The 20,924-nt window shown below is 45.6% G+C and overlaps 1 protein-coding gene across 7 annotated transcripts in view; it reads right to left on the bottom strand.

The window, feature by feature from the left end:
* Window positions 1-228: 228 nt before the first annotated feature.
* GPAM (glycerol-3-phosphate acyltransferase, mitochondrial) overlaps window positions 229-20,924 on the bottom strand; it is a 110,398-nt gene continuing 89,702 nt past the window's right edge. For 6 of the 7 annotated variants that reach the window (XM_036336001.1, XM_036336000.1, XM_036335999.1 and 3 more), the window contains 13 exons: window positions 20,608-20,707; window positions 20,088-20,300; window positions 17,963-18,076; window positions 16,758-16,843; window positions 13,377-13,492; window positions 11,230-11,300; window positions 9,872-10,136; window positions 9,179-9,321; window positions 7,968-8,045; window positions 7,186-7,326; window positions 5,723-5,912; window positions 4,523-4,581; window positions 229-3,847 (listed from right to left, as the gene is read on the bottom strand). In XM_036336001.1, coding sequence (XP_036191894.1) covers window positions 3,731-3,847; window positions 4,523-4,581; window positions 5,723-5,912; window positions 7,186-7,326; window positions 7,968-8,045; window positions 9,179-9,321; window positions 9,872-10,136; window positions 11,230-11,300; window positions 13,377-13,492; window positions 16,758-16,843; window positions 17,963-18,076; window positions 20,088-20,300; window positions 20,608-20,707 — 1,693 coding nt within the window. In that variant the 3' untranslated portion in view covers window positions 229-3,730. The other variant, XM_036336002.1, reaches the window with a different exon arrangement.

Raw genomic sequence — 20,924 nt, 5'->3', positions numbered from 1 at the left:
AGCTATATACTTACCACCCCGGTGCTTGATCACCGTTCCAGAGCTCTGAGTCGGTAATAAACCACTCACTGAAGGCTCGTAAATTTATGTAAGAGTAAGAGAGTTTCTTCTAATGCATTTTAATAAAGTTCTGTGTGAAGTCAAACGAGAACAATTGTTTGTATAATGAATTACATGTAGGGGACTTTTAACTACAAATGCAAGACATCAAGAATATATATATATATTTTTTTTTTTGGTTTATTAAAACAAAACTACAATTCTGTGCTTCTTACAATACATTATTAACAGGCATAAAAATCAATTAATGTTTCCAAATAAGTGTTGCTCACAAAATCACACAGTGTTATTTCACAGTGAGAGTAATTCCTTTTACAATTCAATGTTTCTTTGTACAACAGGCACGTAGTTTAATACCTTCCCTCAGGGCATTTCTGAGCTTCAGGTGTTTAGAAAGAAAGTCAAAAGTCTCTTTCAAATGCAATCATTAGTTTGTATTAAACTAAAATGCCAGATGCCAAGTCTCCAGTCCCTAAAAAGAGTGTTTTAGAAAAGCAGATTTACATCCAAAGTAAGTTTTATAAACTTCGGTCATAGGTTCTGTCACTTCTAAACACTAGAACTATCTGTGGATAAAAATCTACATTCAATTGTGCAATTTTTTTTTTTCTCTAAATCTGAATGAAAATCTTACCCCAGTTAATCGCTGTGTTAATTTCGCTACTTTCAGTGAAAAACCCAGGATCGCTGACGGCTGATCTTCCCATCGAAGGACAGGGCCTGACCACCTTAGTTTTCTGTGCTGATGGTCAATAGGGGAGGAAATAGCCACTAAATGTAATACCTGACACCAAGTTCATGCTCAATGCCCGGTCAGTTACTGTTCTATCTCCTTAAAGATCTGCCCATCTTAGTGTTTCCCAAAATGTTTTCCAGGGGGAACCAGTGAGCGGTTCATTGATGTCCTGAAGGGGAAAGGGTCCTGGGGTCCTGAGTTTGGAGATGCTGGTTAAAAAGGCTGCATCCTCGCAGACCCTGCACCTTCATTGCGCTGAGTGCACAGGGAGTTCCCGGGAAAGAGGACCCACGGCCAAACCTGCTTTCCCAGGGACACCTTCTTCTGCAGAACACCCTGGACATCCCAGAACACGCTCCTCCCTGGAGAACAACGGGATTCCACAGCTGAGCCTGCATTCCCAGCCTTTCCAGGTACTCCCTTGGCTCGTCCTCACAAGGGAGGCTCATGGTATTTCTGTTGCTAGTCCCACACATTCCCCTCTAGTTCTTTCTTTGTCTTAAAATGTGGGAGATCAGAAAGTCCCCCCCTTTTTCTCAATGACTTGGGACAGTCTCATTTTGAAAGAGTGCAGTTTCATATTGTTTATTATTGGGGGTTTTTTTGTTTGTTTGTTTTGTAACTTGACTCACAGCCTTTCCCTGGAGGGCATGCATTTCAGGTTCAGAGAAATGCAGAGTAAACTGTAATAAATTATTTACAAGCACCTAGTTTGTTTAATCGTACATGGACGCCATCCGCTTCTGGGAAACAATGAGAATAAATCTAAGCAAAACCGGAAACCTTACTGTGATGATGTGGGTGTTCTCGCAACGAGGCCCTGAAGAATGGGTTGTGCTAAACAACATGAGGGTCAGCTTGCCTGGGTGAGCGTAACTTTGGTTGAGATTTTTCTTCCTTAAAAAGGGTTTGAAGCACCAGTTAATTACAAAAGAGCATGCATATTTATTCTCACCAAGCTGAGTGGCCAGGGAGCTAGTGAACCACACATTGCATTCCCCAAAGCATCTGACTAGATTCCTAGAAATCGAACCAGCCGAGAGGGAAAACAGAACCAGAGAAGCCGAAGCCGTGGTCCCTGCTCGGGCTGGCCGGCCGCGGCTCTAGCAGAATCACAAGCAGGGCAGCAGCGTCAGCCACTACGAAGTCTGCCAACTGTGACATTCTGGAGAAGCAAGAGGCGGTCTGAGTAACCTTGATCACTAATGGAGGGGATGAATGCAAGAGTCTAGCGACATGTTTGCTGGCCTACATAGGGAGCACCCACAGGGATAGATAACTAAGCCTCCCCGTGTGTTCCCCCAGACGCAGAACGCCCAGTTAGTAAAACAGAAGCCACAAGGCGAAGCCCACACTCCACCCTGGAGCCGACAACACTGACGGTAGCTGAATGGTACACGAGTTCCTACCAAGAAAGGATGGTCGAAATGGAGAGTGGAGGTCGCAGCAGCACAACCTTATTGCTATGAGTTCCAAATGAGATATTTCATTCAAAGTGAAATATTAGTCAGTACCCTTCCCTCTCCCAAACACAGAATATTCATGAGATACGATTAGTGTTTAAAATCCAAGCTTATGAAAGCACAAACTTCATTCTCAGTACTTCTATATTAAATTCAAAGACGATATGCAATATTCATTAGGAGAGTCCCTCATCCCATAATACCTTGGAGAGGAGGAACAATGAGCTGTGAGAAAATGTTTTAATAACACATTTTTAAGAAATCACCAGAAATTACCAAAATTAATGAACACTTATGCTCCCCACTCACTAAAAAGGCACCTCTATTATGAACAGACAAGTTTTCATGATTTGCTGCTACGAGGCATCAGGATTGAGGCATATAACCCACTAAATTTTTAAAGAACCTTGATTTTGCCTCCCAGCTAAAGACCCATAAATGTCTCCCACCATTCACCAGGCATCAGGCCATCACGAAGGCCGCACGGGTGGCACACTGCCCTCCCCGAGTGGGTACCAGGTCCCCGACCAGGCTCATGCACACGCTGTGTGCAGCACAGGGAGCCCTGCGCCGGCAGCCTCAGCTAGAGCCCTTTCTGCCAACAAGTCTCCCAGGCCGAGCCAACCACGCCGGCACAGCTGCTACGTGGTTGGAGGATCCCCAAGAAACAGCTGTACCTGTGAGAGGAGGGACCACCCGAGGGGCGGGGGGCGGGGGGGGCGGCGGAGGACACAGCTATGAAACGGAAGTCATTCTTAAATACTTGCTGGTCATTTAAACGCAGCGGTACGGTTTTAGCTGCGCAAAAGGTTGTCAAAGTCAGTTTTCTGGCCAAGTTCACCTTGAATCCTGCCAGCCAAAGGTACTTCCTGATGTCAGATATGTGACCATGTTATCTCCATCCCTGACCTAATCCAACATTGTGTTTTCATGTAGCTCTGAAAACACATCCTCAATCTGACCAGCACAGGGATACCTGGGTGTGATGTACACCTGCCCATTCTTTTGTAAAGCACTTTGGGTTGACAATTATTTTTAAAGGAAGATTAACAGTTAATCAGAAAATATACCAATGAATTCCCCGACAGCATTAAATATCACACAAGATTCAGTTCTAGAATACTAGTACAACTACATTTTTTTCGTCCTTCACAGTAATTAGTCCTTAACAGTTATACTTAAAATGTAAATCTTTAATAAACTCCGAAATCTTTTCTGAGATTTCATTTTGTAATCTACTGATTAGGAACTGCAAGCGGAGGCTGGGGGCCCCCAGAGCGTCATCTGTGGGCCGCTGTGCGCCTCAGTCGGGATGGTCACAGGCCCACGGAAGGGAGAAGGCACTTGCTTTCCAGGAGGCCACATCAGGGCAGGGCAGGCCTGGCCACAGGACGCACCTCCCACCTGGAGCCATAAAAGGCTGAGCCCACCAGGGGCTCGTGCACGCCCTTCACCTGCCGGCCGCTCGTTATTACAGCACCACAAAGCTCAGAAGATATTCCAGGAGTTTCTGCCGGTTGCACTGAGGTAGGAAAGTGCTGCTGAGTTCCAAAATAGACACTCTCTTTTGTTTGGTCTCTTTGAAAACCTAGAGAGAAAGCTTCAATTAAATGCAAACAACAACAAAAAAAGCACATTTCCGTCACCAGCCCTGACTGGTGTCCGAGACCCCAGAAGCAGCAGGACATGGGAAACTGTCTCCTGCCTTTAAGCACAAGCTCTGCCCGTGTCTGCGAGCGGGGCGGGGGTGGTGGGTGCAGGTGTGGTGCTGGTTTCGGGGAGGGTTAGGGTTAGGGTCTCTAACATTTATGGTGGAATAAAGCCACAGACAGTCCCTGACAAAGCCCCCTGGTACCTCCGCAGAACCCAGTGCCACGTGATACGAGAAAGTAAAGCAGGGCTGAGGCTTCTCCTAGCAATACTTATAGCAAAACACAGCGAAATCGTTCAGAACATGGGGCGCCATCAACACCCCTGCCCAGCAGCCCGAGCATCTGGAAACACAGGGACACATTCTATGCAAACAGGTTTGGAATGAAGGTGAAAACCAGTAAAACTCTGGAACTTTCAAAGAAATCTGCACTGGCGGGCCTCGCCTTCAACACGCCCCACCCGTCCCCCAAAAGGCCTTCAGGGCTAATCCAGCAGGAACGGCTCCGGCTTGGGATCCACCCACCCCAAAGGGGGTTCAAACAGACCGGGTCCAAAGGGGAAGAGGACGGAGGTTAACACATGCTTTTCTACCGCAGGGGCAGGCACTTACCCCAATATCCTTAAACATTTTCACAGCATTCTTCACGAGACAGTACGTGGCACTCTCAGCTGTAGAGAAAGAGTGAGACCCCGTCAAATGTTCAGGCCCAGCAAAACCCATATCCACAGTGAGAGGGGCGGAGGCCAGAGCATCAGAGCGAGTCAGCAGCGGGGCAGCTCTATCTCTGCTGCCGGTGACCTGTGAGGTCTGGAATGATCTGCTGTTTCTTTAAACCTACTTTGCCATCTTTTAAGAGAAAAAAAAGGAGGCGGGGGGAGTAGAGAAGAATAAGGAAAAAGAGAGAGGGGGGAAAGGGAGGAAAGGAGACAGGAAGGGAAGGAGAGAGGAGGAAGGAAGGAAGCGGGGAGGAAGGGAAGGAGAAATACTTAAACATCGGCCTTGAAGGGGTTTTGTGAGAATCAAAGGAGACGTGCAGAAATCCCCTTCAACAGCACAGGTGATTCCTGCAGCAGTGGGGCCAGGAAGAGCACAAGCCTGGAGGTCAGAAGGTCCAGCCCAGGTCTGCCCATTAGCCAGCTATGTGGCCTGGGTGGCTGCCTCATCTAGAAAGTGACCGATCTAGATCAGATCTATACATCTCTCTAGGTAGAGCTCTATCTCTAGGTCCCTCTGTCTCTAAAAATTCCTATTCACAGTAGTTTCGGTTCTAAACCCTATGTGTATAAAATGCTACCCCACCCAAATCACACCTCTTACACAACAGACAATGCCGAGTGCCAGCCAGAAGGTGGAGCAACTGAGCAGGCCCAGCTGGTGGGCGTGCCAACTGGCCCAAGTGGGCAGCATCTGGCAGGACCCACTAAAGCTGAACCTACACACCCTGTGACCAGGCAACTCTGCCCCTGGATATACACCCAACCTGATGCGAAACACGTCCACCCAAAGACGTGTGTGTGCAAACCTGTGCTGAGCAGCACTATTCCCAGGGGCTCTGAACTGCCAACAGCCCAAATATCCATCAACAGCAGAATGAATGAATAAAATACGCTAAATATTCATACAATGGGCGACTATAAAGCAACAAGAATAAACAAACAACTACATGCAATAACATGCAGGAACCTCACAAATGATGGGGCTATAGAGTGAGAGGTCAGGATAATTTTGCAATTTTCCCCCCTATAATGAGCATTCCTGTAATCCAAGAAGTCAGAGATTTAAAAGAAGCCAGACTAGTGGCATGCGTACCGTAGGCAGCAACATTTCTTTCTGTTCTCGTTATGAGGTATTTGTGCAGCCTCTGCAGGTACTCCGGCTCCGGGATGGGCCCGCTGAAGTTATGGATGAACATGGCAGCGGAGCTGTAGGCCTCCAGCAACGGGCCCAGCAGCCTCTGCAGGAAGGTGAGGAACTGCTGGTGCTCCTTGGATTGGCTCACCTGTGCAGGAGCGGAGACAACGCATGAGGAGCGACAGGGGCGACGGCAGGCTGACAGGGGACCCTCCCGGGAGGGCCAGTGACTGAGAAGGTGCTCTCACGGTCACTGCACAGGGAGAGCCTCGGTGGGGAATGACTCTCGGTGCTGAAATGCGCTTTTTCGCAGTCATTGACTTTTACAGGACTTGAGATTTGCGTTCATTGAGCAGCTGCCTAGAAGGAATTGTGGTACTTGAATACCATAATTATGACACACTGTCATCACTGAAAGTAGCTGGTCCTGAGGTGAGTCTCTACAGGGTTGGAAACCTGACTCAACAGTCACTCAAGGACACAAAAAGGTCACATGACAAGACCACAAGATCATCTCTGTCCTCCCCAGTCCCCACTTCCTGGCACACCCCACCCCCCTGCCCCGTTGGCCTTCAGCCCACAGTCCAGCGAGGTCAGGTGATGGTGAGGCTCTCCCTGTACCCCCAAGACATGCATGTTCAGATAAGCCGCCCTGGTGTGTGGCAGCAAGATCATCGGCCCATCGTGAAACTAATAAAACCCCAAAGGGAAAAACTTCCGTCATCTGGAATCTCCAGAAGCCATACCTCCTGACTGTGTGTGTGTGTGTGTGTGGTGAACTAGGCGTGTCATCCCACTGCAGAGAAAGTATCCACTTAGGGTATTCAGAAAAGATGGGTCACTTTTACTGATCTCTAAAATTACAAGTTAGGCAAAATTGATTTTTCTAAATGAGGGACTTCTAAAAATCCAAATTTTCTCCTGTGATAGGATTTGTTTTCATTGAAGGCAAACAGCTGATGTAGAACATTCAGAAGGGATGGCAAGACGGAGAATGGCTCAAAAGGAGCAGCCAGGCCATGGAAGCTGGGTGTTATTCTCTCCCACAGCTGGTGGGGTACCCCCCTTGCTTGGTGACTGAACACTAACACGCCTCTTTAGGGGCGAGTGCGGGTGGGCACAGGTCTGAACCTGCTTGTTCTGTGCAAGGTCTTGAACGGCGCCATCCAGGACATTCACCTTCCTCCATGTCCGCTCTTGTTTCCTCTTCTATTCAATTATACTCAAGCTGAACAATTTCAGGTATTAATTCAACAGCTCGAGAGCCTTTATTCTCTGGGCAGAAAGCACCGTGCTGGGTTTGTGGGTACTTTGGCTAAGAATAAGCTACCAGGGTCCCAGTTTATCAGCCTCATTAGCTAGTGGCAACATGAACCTCAAGTCATCACTGTAACGTCGTCCACAATTCTTCCCCAAAGTACCTTCAGGTAGCAGTCTCGCTGCTCCTCACCAAAATCACTGTCTTCGTCTTCTTCATCACTTCTCCAGGACAAAGGTTCAGGCAGCTTCTTGTCCCACTGCTGCTCAGCAAGACCAGGGCTGACATCTTCCTGGTCATCTTGCTATGCCAGGGGACGAGCAAGAGTCAGCAAATAGGCACAGGCACACGCCACTGCCAGCTGGACCCACCACGGCAGTTTCTCTCATTCCCTCTCCGCTCTTCTCTGCCCACCACTTGCAAGGTCCATCCACCTCCCTCTCCAAACTCAGAATCACTCGGGAGAGAGCGAGGAAAGAACAAAGGAAAGAAGGGGGAAAGCTACCAAAGACATCAAATAAAAATATCGTCACCTCTTCTAATTTGATATCTTCTTTTCCAGGCCATACTCACTCTACTGAATTTACCAACATTAAAACAAAATCTCAAAAGAGAAAAATGCTATGTGCAAGCTACAAGCACGCTGAGAGTAAAACATCTCGTCTTAGAACAACTTCGGGATCTGGAATTGTCAGGATATGTTTTAGACAACACCAGTTACACGGAAGGAACCAAAATGTCACACAATCCTGAAGACATTTACTCTCCCCATGCTGATTTTTCTTGTCTGTTCACCTGGATCTGACTACAGATCTAATGTAATTATTAGTTAAAATAACTGATTGTAATATTGGTTAAAGTAGTTGGTGGAAAGGACAAGGAAATGAAGAGCAAGAAACTAAACTAAACGAAGGCAAACAAAGGTGAGCGATTGATTCCCCTTACCTCTGCGACCGTGAGAATGCCGTACTGGAGGAACCTCCCCACTGTTTCATGGCAGACTTGGTAAAACGTCTGGCAGGGCTGGAAAGAAGAGACATTCAAGGTCAAGGTCACGATCCTACACCTCTTTTAGTAAAAACAGAAAAACACCGTACAAAGTAGCTGCCAAATATGTCCATGATATGACCTACCTCACTGCACTGGGCAAGTCCTAAGATTTCCGATGCCCGCCCTCCTGATAAATATGGGTGGTCACGGGCAAAGCTACAGAAGAGGCCTGGTTTTTCGGACTGGCAGAGCACACAGTGTGGCAGCACCCAGAAAGGGTGCTCCCAAGCTCAGCCTCCCCCCCACCCCAAGGGAAGCAGTCCTTAGAGGGGCCGCTTGTCACACCCCACCACCCATTCTTCTTCTTTACAAGACAATTTCTCTGCAAAAGCTCTCAAAGCTTTGTGTAGAATCTGTACACAAAGGTGGTGGATGAGGAAACACAATGTTCAATATTCAGAAAAGACCCAGGAAAAGGATAAAGGCAAACTTGAGAGCCTATTTACCCTCTCCCTTCCCACTCCGCCCCCCAGGGCTGAGGCAAGAGATTCCCCAACAGGCCCAGCAACATGCCTCCTATGAAGAAGCCAGTGGAGGAGGGCCCTCATCACACACGTGCTCACAGACGTCCCAAGTGCAGGACAGTAGACTTTAAATAGAATATGAGTTCTACCTGTTGATGACTTTGAGGAAAGAGCACTCTCTACTGCTGAACACACATGCCTCGTTATAAACGTCTGCAAGTGCATGGATATAACATGTGAGCTCACCAGGACTGCTGGGCCTCAGTCTCCCCATTTGTAAAGTGAGGATGGGGCTGAGCAGATGATTTTAAGACTGTTTCTGACTCTTATCGTCTGTGGTTCCATCATCCACGAGTGAGCATGTTAATTATTTACAAACCTCTGACCCAGTGCCTTATGCAAAATAAGAGCTCGGTAACCTCGGATCTGACTGATGCAGAATGTCCAGCAGTTGCCCAACACACCTCACAGGGGCACAAAGCGGTCATTGGAGCAGTGACCCCAACAGCCACATCCACACAGTAAACAACATATAAGTCTGGAGTAGAATGTAAAGCCTCAGTAACAGAGAAAGACAAAGTTGGTTTATATTTTCATAAAAATGCTCAAGAAAAAGAGAACAGGCAAAGAGTTGTTACTTACGAGAGAGATAGTGCCCTCATTAGACAGCAGGTAGCACAGGCTGGCCGCCTTCCGCACCAGCTGCTCCTGGCTGATCAGGGTGGGGGCCCCACCGGCAGGCGCGCCCGCACCCTTCTTGTTCAGGACTGCGTAAAGGCTGCAGGCTGGGGAGATGAACGCGTCAATGAAGCCGCAGCCTCAGAGCGCCAAGGAAAACCTCAACTGGCTCGGATGGCTTGGACTACCTTAACAGCCGCTACATCAAAACTAATCACCTGCATTTCAGGGTGAATTTAAACAGATCCCCTCAGGACTTACTTCTCATGTGTCCATGTGATCCCAACTCCATCCAAGGCCTTCCTCCGGGGCCCGTCCCCTCTGCTCCCTTTCTCCCTGCGCCCCTGATCACAACTGAGCCCCACCACTCACATCACTGCCACGTGTCTGTCTCCTCACTCAGTCTTTCAGCTTCTGGACAGCAAGACACCTTACCTCTCTCCCTCAATACTATGCCGTAATTCATGAGCTACTTACTGAATGATAGATGCAAAAATAAGCTATAAACAGTGATACAGCAGATTACATTCTTATTTGAAGTTAAAAAATAGAGCAACATGTTCCCTCAAACAGGGGTTATCATCCAAACTGAAGTAGACCCCAGGGTGTTTTAGGCCCTTGTATTTTTCTATGACAATGTTCCAGGGCCCAACATACCTATGATGGCCTCCATGATAAAGACGTGCAGGACGCCGTTGCTGTAGAAGTTAAGTTCAAAGACTGATGGGACAGTTGTGCTGGGAGTAATAAAAAACTCATCGTTCCTGCTGGTGTGGGTGATTGTGATGCAATTTCCCAGCAGCTGTATGGCATGTATGACCACATCTTCGGAATTTCCCGAGAAGCCCAGGTCAAAATCACGGGCCAGCACTTCCTCCTTCATCACAAAGAAGTCCTCCACCAAGGTGGAGAGATCGATTCCCTAGAGAAACACACAGGAAGGTCTCAGGACAGGGAAAACTACTTCCCAAAAGGCTGAGAGGCCGTTCAGAGCATTTTTTCTTGCCTTGGCTTTCTTGCAGCTCCATGTCAGCACATACAGAAAAAGGGTCACACCACCAATTCAGAGAAAGTAAAAAAAAAAAAAAAAAACTGGTTAAAAAGCTGGTCCCCCAGAATGTCAAGAAATTGATATTCCACATCCAGAGAGCACTCTAGCCACACATGTGCTATGAGCACATAAGATCACAGAGAGCAGAAGCCACCATCTGAAAGTAAGAAGTGCTTATTTTTAGCAAGAATTTCCCCATTAAATACCTATCTGACAAATATTTATTGGGTACCCATAGATACTGGCACTATATTTGGTGAGAACATGACCAGTCCCATCTTAGCATTAGCGCATTGTAGGAAGGTGGAACGTGCACTTTTCAAAAAATCAAATAGCTAAACACAAATCAGATAGCTAGGAAGCCATTCGCTATCTGCATGTCAATTAAAATATGCCTTATTTACATTAACTATACCACTCAAAGTATGTCTTACTATTACTGTGTGTGTATATATGCATATATATAGTTATTTACATTAACTATACCAAAGTATGTCTTACTATTACTGTATCTATAAGAATAAAAGCATACTATGCTAATTAGACCAGATGTCCTTCCGGATGAAGCCGCGGCAGGTGGAGGCGGAGGCTGAGGCTGAGGCAGAGGCGGCCGAGGCAGGGGCGGCAGGGGGGAGCCCCTTGCACGAATTTCGTGCATCAGGCCTCTAGAGTGTGTGTGTGTGTGTGTATGTGTGTGTGTGTATTATGTATATATCTGTATATGTTACACATGTACATATACATATATACACATAATATATATATCACAGTCTCTTGAGTTTTTTTCATGTAGATTTTGTCATTGGATTTGTAAGCTCCTGTGGGCAGGGTCCTTGGCTTATATTACTGTGTGTCTCACAGTCCCCACCAGGAGTGGGCCAAATCTCTCAGTAAATCGGGTCTGAGCAGCTGACAGAGCATTCTCACGCTTAGTCTTTAGCTGCAGGTGACGCGGTGGACATACCTGCCTGTGTCTGTAGAGGAGCAGGCAGGCCACGATGTGTGTTGACATAATGGCACAGGATTTGCTAGCAGCTGAAAGGCAAGCACAGAGCTTTAGTTGCACATTTTAAAAAATATACACAGCTGACACTTTTAAAAGTACCTAAATCTTAAATAGGAGTATTTAAAACTATAAAAGTCCTCTGCCACATTCCCCATAAAGGCGGTTTATCAAAAGGAGGTTACATTACACTGTTTTCTGGGCCATTAGAGATCTCTATTTGTCATGTAACAGAATTCAGCCTAAGGCAGGTGCACCTTCAATGGAGGATAATGGAGTTTAGTTACTGAATGACCTAGAGACACCTGTATGGGAATAACACGACCCAAAGCCTGAGCCTGTTCTCTGAGCTCTACAGCACATCCTACTGCCATTTCCTGACTTGTCCCAGGCGGCAGTCCACTGTAACTGTACTTGTACACTCCTCCCACAGGACTGGGAGTCAGAAAATCTGGGCTCAAAACCTAACTTCTACACTGGTTAATTTCACAACTTGGGGGAAATTAATTAAATTGTCAAGCCTCAGCTTCCTCAGGGGTAAAATGAGAGTCCCGCCTAGTCCATGGGCTGCGTTAGAATGAAACGGACGGCCTGCCACGGGACCCACAGTGATGCTGGTCAACGTATTTTCACCTCTTCTTTCAACCTGGCCCAGAGGTAGGTCAGAGGTGGGGAAGAAGGGGACAGCAATACATTTGAAATGACTCTAGTCCAGCCGTGGGCAAACTACGGCCCGCGCCCGTTTGAAATGAATAAAACTAAAAAAAAAAAAAAGACCGTACCCTTTTATGTAATGATGTTTACTTTGAATTTATATTAGTTCACACAAACACTCCATCCATGCTTTTGTTTCGGCCCTCCGGTCCAGTTTAAGAACCCATTGTGGCCCTCAGTCAAAAAGTTTGCCCACCCCTGCTCTAGTCCATACACAATACTCGGAGTTTGTAGAAAATTATAATCGTATAAACCAAATACAAGAACGTCTGTGGAATAATCTGAACTAGACACCATTGGGGGTTTTTCTGAGATGATGATGAATTCAGGAATACTTCACTCACAGCTGATATTGTCTCCAGTGTTTAAAAAACATTAAAAAACAGTATCCAGTACTATATTTATAGCCATCAAAAAGAATGTTTATAAAGAGTTTTTTTAAAACATAAATGTATATTTGTGTTACAAATGGAAGAGAGCACAAGACAAAACTGTCAGAAGGATTTTTAGAGACTAGACAGCAACACCGCTGGTTACTTGGACAGTGGGTTTTGTCTTTATTTTCCAACTACCCAGCATTAAGGATGTATTATTTTAGCATCCAGAACCCAAGCACAGGGGACACGTCAGATGTGCCTGAGAAAGAACGGTCTGTCCGGCACAAGGCAGCAGTGGAAGCAGACAGAGCCAGAAGAGGCGTGGAAACTCCACCAACGTCGGCAGGAAGTGCTAAGATCCGGAGCTGAGCGGGGATGTGCAACAGGAAGTGGAGACAAGAGCCTACCCGAACTGGGACGCTGCCCCAGGACTCTAAAGCCACCTCTACCACATGACAGGACACTGCAATCTGGACTTGAGGAAGACTGGCTCTGCACTCATCGCACTCCGCTCTGGATCCCTCCCACATACAGTGTTTGTGTACAACTACCCCCTGAGAATAGCACAGGCTCTGTAGGTGCTGAACCACTAGCTCCTCAATCTGTGTCCCCACAGCTAAAGCAAACTTTACACAGAACGGCCCCTCGATATTTGCTGAATAATCATGGGGTCAGAGGGGGAAGGGACATGCAACTATAAACCTAGATGCTGCACTACAAGTTAGTTCAAGGAAACACATTCATGAGCAAAAGAGGTAACAAATCACTGCGGCAATACTGCATGTTATTAAAGCATGAGCACCCACTAATCATCGGGCACTATGTGAGATGTTTTACCCGACTACCCCAAATCCCCACCACATCACCTTCTGGCCAATAACCCATCTATCATCACCTGTGTATTAGGTACTGGAACTAGAAGTGGAACCAAAGCACAGCAGATGCCCGAACCCATACGGTCTGCCCTGCACCACGCCGATCTGAACCGCAAACCACAGAGACTGTTGTTCTACTTACTGAAGAGGATGTGCTCAGCCAGATTCGCGATCAGTCTTCTCCGGAACGACTCCTCTGTCTCATTGCTGGACTCATCAGGGGATGGCTCGGCACCCTCAGCAGCAGCATCATTGGGTCTGAAAAGTTTCCTTAAAAATTAGACTTCTACAATCCCACTCTTTCACAAAGCAAATTATGATGGCCTAAGGTATGAATGTATAACACACTGTAAATTACTACATATTCTAAATTTAAACCACAAGTAGTTTATTTCCATAGGTTGTTTTTCTCCATGGTACACTCTACTATGCCAAATACACTCTCTTGGAGGAAATACATTATTTAGTTATAACTAAACAGTCTACTGATACATCATTTACAAACCACTGGCTGAAAAGAAAATGCATAAAGCAAGATAGCTCGTTTTAGGAGCAACTAAGATGGCGGCATAGGTAAACACCGGGAAATTATTGCCTCACACAACAATTGAAAATTACCCCAAAGGACTGAGCAAACATCATCCAGAACAACAGGAAGGCTGGCTGAGTGTAAATTCCACAACTAGAAGGAAAGAAAAGCACGCTGAGAGCCAGAGGCGCTGCGGAGGTGAAGTGCAGAGGTACGGCGGCACGCGCGCGCGGAAAGGGGGTGGCGCCTGAGGACGCAGCTGTCTTTTTGAATCACAAACTCCCGACGGCTCTGAACTCCGGTTCCGGGAAGTCTCTGGGGACCCAGGTCTCACACGGGGAGAAGCTGGTCTGTCCGGCAGTGAGCGAACTTGAGGGCGGCTTTCCCTCAGAGGTGCTTGCAGCCGTTACCGGAACACTGAGACGCGCGACTCCGGGCGGAGAATCGGCCATGGCCGCTTTCTCCGCCCTCTGACTCCCTGAGACCCCGCCCCACCCAGGCTGCCGCAGAGGCTTTTGCATGTGAATGTACCTAACTGCAGCCGAACCAGGCAGACCTGGAACTTCCAAGAGAAGGCCCAAGGCCCCGCAGCGGCTTGCATTGCTTCACAGCTGAGCCTCTTCGTGGCTCCTGCTGTGTGGCCTCAGGCAGAGGCTGAATTAGCACCTCCTTAGATCCAGGAGCCACTGTACCCAGTGGTCAGAGGGGGTCCATCCAGACTGCAACTCCTCAGATCCATAAGGGACGCACTCAGGGAGCAGACTCAGTGAGCACCAAAGCCCCACTGAAGCAAGTCTTGCCCCAGAAGGGTGTCTTCAGCACAGAAGTTCTCCCACTTTAGACACAGCTGATTCTCACAGCCAATTGGCCTGGAGGTCAATTCCTCCCAGTGAGTCTACAACAACCAAGGCACCAAGAGTGTCCACCCCAGGTAACTGGGGAGGCTGAGCTACTGGGCCCTACAGGACACCTGGCGCACAGGGCCACTCTATCAACACAGGGAAGCTGCCAAAATGCGGAGACAAAGAAACAGGTCACAAATGGCAGAAATGGAGGAAAGCAAACGATTGGATATAGAGTTTAAGGCCACGGTTATAAGGTTTTTCAAGAATTTTATGGAAACCGCCGATAAATTTAATGAATCCCTCAATAAGTATAGGGAGACCATGGAGGACATGAAAAAGGACCAACTAGAAATTAAGCATACACTGACTGAAATAAAGAATAATTTACAGAGATCCAGCAGCAGAAAAGAGGATCCCAAGAATCAAGTCAAAGATTTGAAATACAAAGAAACAAAAAATACCCAACCGAAAAAGAAAAAAGAAAAGAGATTCCAAAAATATGAAGATAGTGTAAGGAACCTCTGGGACAACTTCAAGCGTACCAACATCAGAATTATAGGGGTACCAGAAGGAGAGAGAGGGCAAGATATTGAAAACCTTTTTGAAGAAATAATGACAGAAAACTTCCCCTACCTGGTGAAAGAAATGGACTTACAAGTCCAGGAAGCGCAGAGAACCCCAAACAAAAGGAATCCAAGGAGGACCACACCAAGACACATCATAATTAAAATGCCAAGAGCAAAAGATAAAGAGAGAATCTTAAAAGCAGCAAGAGAAAGACAGTCAGTTACCTACAAGGGAGTACCCATACGACTGTCAGCTGATTTCTCAACAGAAACCATGCAGGCCAGAAGAGACTGGCAAGAAATATTCAAAGTGATGAATAGCAAGAACCTGCAACCAAGATTACTTTATCCAGCAAAGCTATCATTCAGAATAGAAGGTCAGATAAAGAGCTTCACGGATAAGAAAAAGCTAAAGGAGTTCATCACCACCAAACCAGCATTATATGAAATGCTGAAAGGTATTCTTTAAGAAGAGGAAGAAGAAAAAGGAACTCTTACCATTTGCCACAGCATGGATGGAACTGGAGAGTGGATAAATACCACATGATCTCACTCATTTGTGGAATATAATGAACAACATAAGCTGATGAACAAGGACTGATCCAGAGACGGAGAGGCATTGATTGGACTGTCGGGACTTGGAGGGAAGGTAGGGGAGGGTGGGGGTAAGGGGGAAAGATCAACCAAAGGACTTATATGCAAGCATATAGGCCTAACCAATGGACATGGACAACGGGGGGGTGAGGGCATGAGCGGGGGTGGGGGGGGTGGGGGGTAGAGGGTAACGTGGGGACAAGGACACATATGTAATATCTTAATCAATAAAAAATATATTAAAAAAAAAAAAAAAAAGATAGCTCGTTTTAAAACATTTAGAAAAATTTGACTTGAACACATTAAAGGAAGGGCTTACTCTCCAAATTCTCTAACACATTAAAGGAAGGGTTTAATATTCAAATCCTCAGTTACAACTCATTCTGGATTCTGAAAAATTCACACAGAAAAAAACTCCTATGCACTGCACTTATGTACAATGTTTATAATCTAAGCTACTATCAAAAAGAATTCAGTTCAGTCCTAACCGGTTTGGCCCAGTGGATAGAGCGTCGGCCTGCGGACTGAAAGATCCCAGGATCGAATCCGGTCAAGGGCATGTACCTTGGTTGCGAGCACATCCCCCCTAGGGGGTATATAGGAGGCAGCTGATCGATGTTTCTCTCTCATCAATGTTTCTAACTCTCTAACCCTCTCCCTTCCTCTCTGTAAAAAAAATCAATAAAATATATTTTTAAAAAAGAAAAAAAGAATTCAGTTCAAACATTTAAAGGCATAAATCAAATGAGAACTCCTACCTGATTCACAAAATCAAATAGATTTTAGAATGCAAATCAATCAAAACACCCCAAACTATGAAAGCACATCACTTCACCATCCCCTAGAGGACCAAGAGAAAAGTTACTCAAGATCGGAAGTGAAAACAAGAACATGCATGTTCTCATTCCAGTTAACCTACTTTTCTTTGCAATGGGAGACATAACAGGTACCTGGCAGTTCAGTCAGCATAAACGATCCCCACACCTCACCTTGCAGGAAGTATAGCTGGTAGCAAGGCTTGTTCCAGAGACAGCGGGGCAGGCACAGGTTTCTGACTCTGGCTTTCTAAATATTCCTGGAGGGGAAAAAACCGAGCATTTACTCTCACTGTCTCACGTACATAAACATATACAAAATATCCTCAATCTTCCAAAAGTAAAAAGGGCGTGGTTTCATCAAATCAGCTACACTACAGAAAACTACTTCTTACATCCTAAACCATCTTCAGGAGCCCAGAATGACCCATAGGATGCGGTCAAACACGAAATCTAAGAACTGAAAATACGAAGAACAGAATGATGCTGAAGCAAAATCATTTATAAATTAAAGGAGAAGATGTAACTTTTCTCACATCTTAAATAAATTATTTGACATTCCCAATATTATTACTGGTAATTGACATAATTATGCTTTATAAAGGAAATCTGACAACCTGAGGGTCACATAATATTCAAAAGAACTTCAACCCAAAAGCAAATCATAACAAGAGAGAGAAGCTATGCAATCTTTTTTTTTTTTTTAATAGTAAGAATGATGGGGTTCTTAAGAATTGGAAGCATTAGGTCAGAAAACATCTAGCACAGCAATTAGAGTCTTTTAGAATAAAACCAGGAAGTGGAACAGCAGGAGCAGGACTCTGTCCCTGACCCCCTGGGTTCCCAACTCCATCACCCATTCTTCTCTCTCTCTTTAACCAATTGGAAAATCTTAGGAATTTACACTGCCAGGACCTCAGGGACCCAGCAGTCCCAGGCTTCCCACACCACGAGGAGAGCCCTACCCCTCAGAACACGAGGGACCTGGATCCCACTCGGTTAATCAGAGCATCACCCTAGCGTGACTAGGACCCAGCTTTTAAGGGTTGTGTTTTGAAAAACTTCCCCTAAAGGCAATTTAAAAACACGATATAAAATATCGATATATATTATAAAACAATATGCAAAAGTCTCATGAATTTAAAAAAATAGCAATAAACGTTGAACCCGATGTCACCCAAAGATAGATATTTACTGTCCTTTCTTAGCAGGTGTACTTTGGTGGAAAAATTTAAGAAATGCCATTCTTGACATAGTCCTCATTTTCCAAGAGAAGAAACTGAGGTGACAGAAGCAGGACTAGAGGCAGGACCAGGGCCCAGACCTGAGCCCGAGCTACCCCAATGCTTTAAAACAGCTTCATTCCAACAGACACTCACCTTTAAGGAAAATGGCTGTGCAAAATCCACTCTGACACACCCATAGTTTTTCCGTAACATTCTGATGACGCCTCTGGCTACGCTCCACAGGCTCTCGTTCTTCTTAGGTTTTCCCTATATTCCGATTTTGAAAGAATGACATGGGAAGAAATAAAGCTCACACATATGCAAACATTCTGTTACCCAAAGAATAAAGCGTCTTATTTCTTGTGTTTTTCACGGTTCATATTGAAACAAACAACAGTGAATGAACACGGGAAATAAGTATTCATTGACCGAGACCTGTCAGAGAATATTTAGAATTCATAGAGTCTACAACAGCGGTTCTCAACCTGTGGGTCGCGACCCCTTTGGGGGTCAAATGACCCTTTCACAGAGGTCGCCTAAGACCATCAGAAAACACATATATAATTACATATTGTTTTTGTGATTAATCATTATGCTTTAATTATGTTCAATTTGTAACAATGAAATTGGGGGTCACCACAACATGAGGAACTGTATTAAAGGGTCGCGGCATTAGGAAGGTTGAGAACCACTGGTCTATAAGACGTAATCGTGTCATTGGGAGAGGTGATTTGGTCAATGAAAAACCAAACACTAACACTAATTCATTTAGCACACTATTTACAGCATTCACAAAAACACAACTGCAAACTAATGAAGGATAAAAATGACATAGGTTGAACAGTATTCTGCAGTTCTCAGATAAAAATAAGATGTCAAAGAGGTCATTTATTGGAAGCCTGATGATCACCAGAGTCCAAATACCTAGCATTAGGCAGCGAGTGTCAAATCCAGCCCCATGGTGACCTTTAATCTGACTATTCATTAAGCACTTAGTGACTATTTAATATGCATATGGCACAATGACGGCCAGATAATGGACACGGGACTCAGATATGACCTCATGAGACAGTCAGCGTGAGTGGAATACACATTCAGAACAGACACCTAACAAACTTGAGGGGGAATCTCACAACAGGTACAGATAATAATCTGTGTCGATCACTTAACTTTTAAAGCCTTCAATTATCAAGGGTCCCTGAGCAGCAGACGTGTTCTGGGCAGCAGGCCTGAAATAAGCACCTTGCCCAAGACTTCCACACTAAATAAGAACAACACTAAATCTCTCTGGAACTCTCACAATGCCGGCAGGAATGGTACGTTGGTAAAAGCATTTTGGGAAACTGTTCGGCAGTATTTACAAAAGCTGAACATGTGTAGACTTTATGACCCAATTCCAAATTCTTAGATACATGCCCAACAGAATGCACATATGGTCATCAAGAGTATTGTGGAGAAATGATCAGTCAAAAACCAGAACCCAAACTGTTTTTCTACAACAGGATAAACTATGGCATATTCATACACAGGAATACTATGAGAATAAACAAATTAAGCAAATGCAACAACATGGATGAATCACATAAACACCTGCCTGAGCAAAGGAAACCAGATACAAAAAGACCACACACTACAAAATGCCATTTATTGAATTAAAGAATAAGCAGAACTACTCTACTCCTTCAGAAGTCAAGGTAAGTGGTTATCCTTGAGGGGGCAGCAATGAGAGGTGCATAGGAGGGTTCCTAGGGTCCTGAGAGTATTTTCTTGAGTGCAGTGCTGGTTACGGGGGGTGTTCATGCTGATAATTCAAGCTCCATCTTATGATTTGTGCATTCTTCTAGAACTCTTATACTTACTTCAGTAAGAAGCTTATAAAAACATTACTGCCATTTCTCAAATTAATTTATAGTTGCTTTGTCAACAGGATCCCACCAGTCCTTCTGGCTAAAGTTAAAAAAAATCTGCACATAAGCAGTAAGGTCCTGGGGGGGAAGCCACACAACCCCTCCCCCCACCCAGCAGAGATGGCCGCAGTGCCAAGTGTTCTCCCACTTCCCAATCCCATAACCACGGCCAGCACTGGCACATGTAGGCATGTCACCTCCTCTGGGTGTAGGTAAGCACTGCATCAGCACCACCAGTCGGGCTGAGGCGGGAGATGGAAGCTACTCCCCACCCCCACCCTGCCATGTTTCCTACAAAGCTTTAAAACTAGGTAATTCTAAAAGCAACAGACTTGTAAGTAAAGAAGAGTTGGGGTAGGCGGTCCTCTTACCAGCTGTTCGCCATTGTAGTGACCTTCGATGATACGATCGTAGGAGATGCCCACGGGTATTATCAAGATGTCGGGGATGGTATTGGTTGACAGAGTATCTACCACAACTGACAAGAGTCCTGCCCGAGCGCAGGATGTTTTCCCACTCCTGGAGCGTGTGCCTTCCAGAAAGATCTCCAAGAACTGCTGCTGTCGAAGTAGTTCCACTATGTGCTGGGACATCAGGAGAAAGTCACCATGAGTTCAAGACTGCCCAACTTACAGAAGGCTCAGCCAAGTTAAATCTTAGAAACAAAAAGCAAAAGCCTACGTAACTTCACTACCGACAAAACATTTCACTCACACAAATAGCAACAGGGCAGCTCCTTTAATGCTGTATTCTGGTGATGATAAAAAGTAATCATCAAACCCATACCCAAGCAATAATCAATCAAATAATTACTCGGACAAGAGTCTCTCTTCTTCCATCTACTGTGGTAACGACCACACGGCTTGGAGGCTAATTAGAGGTGAGACATACCCCGTGGAGCAGAGCTCTATAGAGAACATCCTTCCGTCCATCTGGTGTTTCATCCAACCTCCGTCGTATGAAAAAGCCCCCAAGTTTATGGATCAAGGTACTAGAAATTCAAAAAGTTACAAAGAATGCTCAAATCCCAAGTTACTTCCAAGCATTTGTCAGGTGACTATAAACCACATGCTGCTGGAGCCACTGACAGCGAGCATGTGGACATTTTCCCATTTTCCGGTCATTGCCATTATTCGTCAGCCTTCAGAACCTCACTCCGTGTGCTGTGGCTCTCCTACATCGGTTCCCAGCCAAAAGAAGCCTCTCTG

The sequence above is a fragment of the Myotis myotis genome, unplaced genomic scaffold, assembly GCF_014108235.1.
Source record: "Myotis myotis isolate mMyoMyo1 unplaced genomic scaffold, mMyoMyo1.p scaffold_m19_p_15, whole genome shotgun sequence".
NCBI classification, from domain to species: domain Eukaryota; kingdom Metazoa; phylum Chordata; class Mammalia; order Chiroptera; family Vespertilionidae; genus Myotis; species Myotis myotis.
Note: the sequence above shows the minus strand (reverse complement) of the source record. Positions and strands in the feature narration are given on the sequence as shown.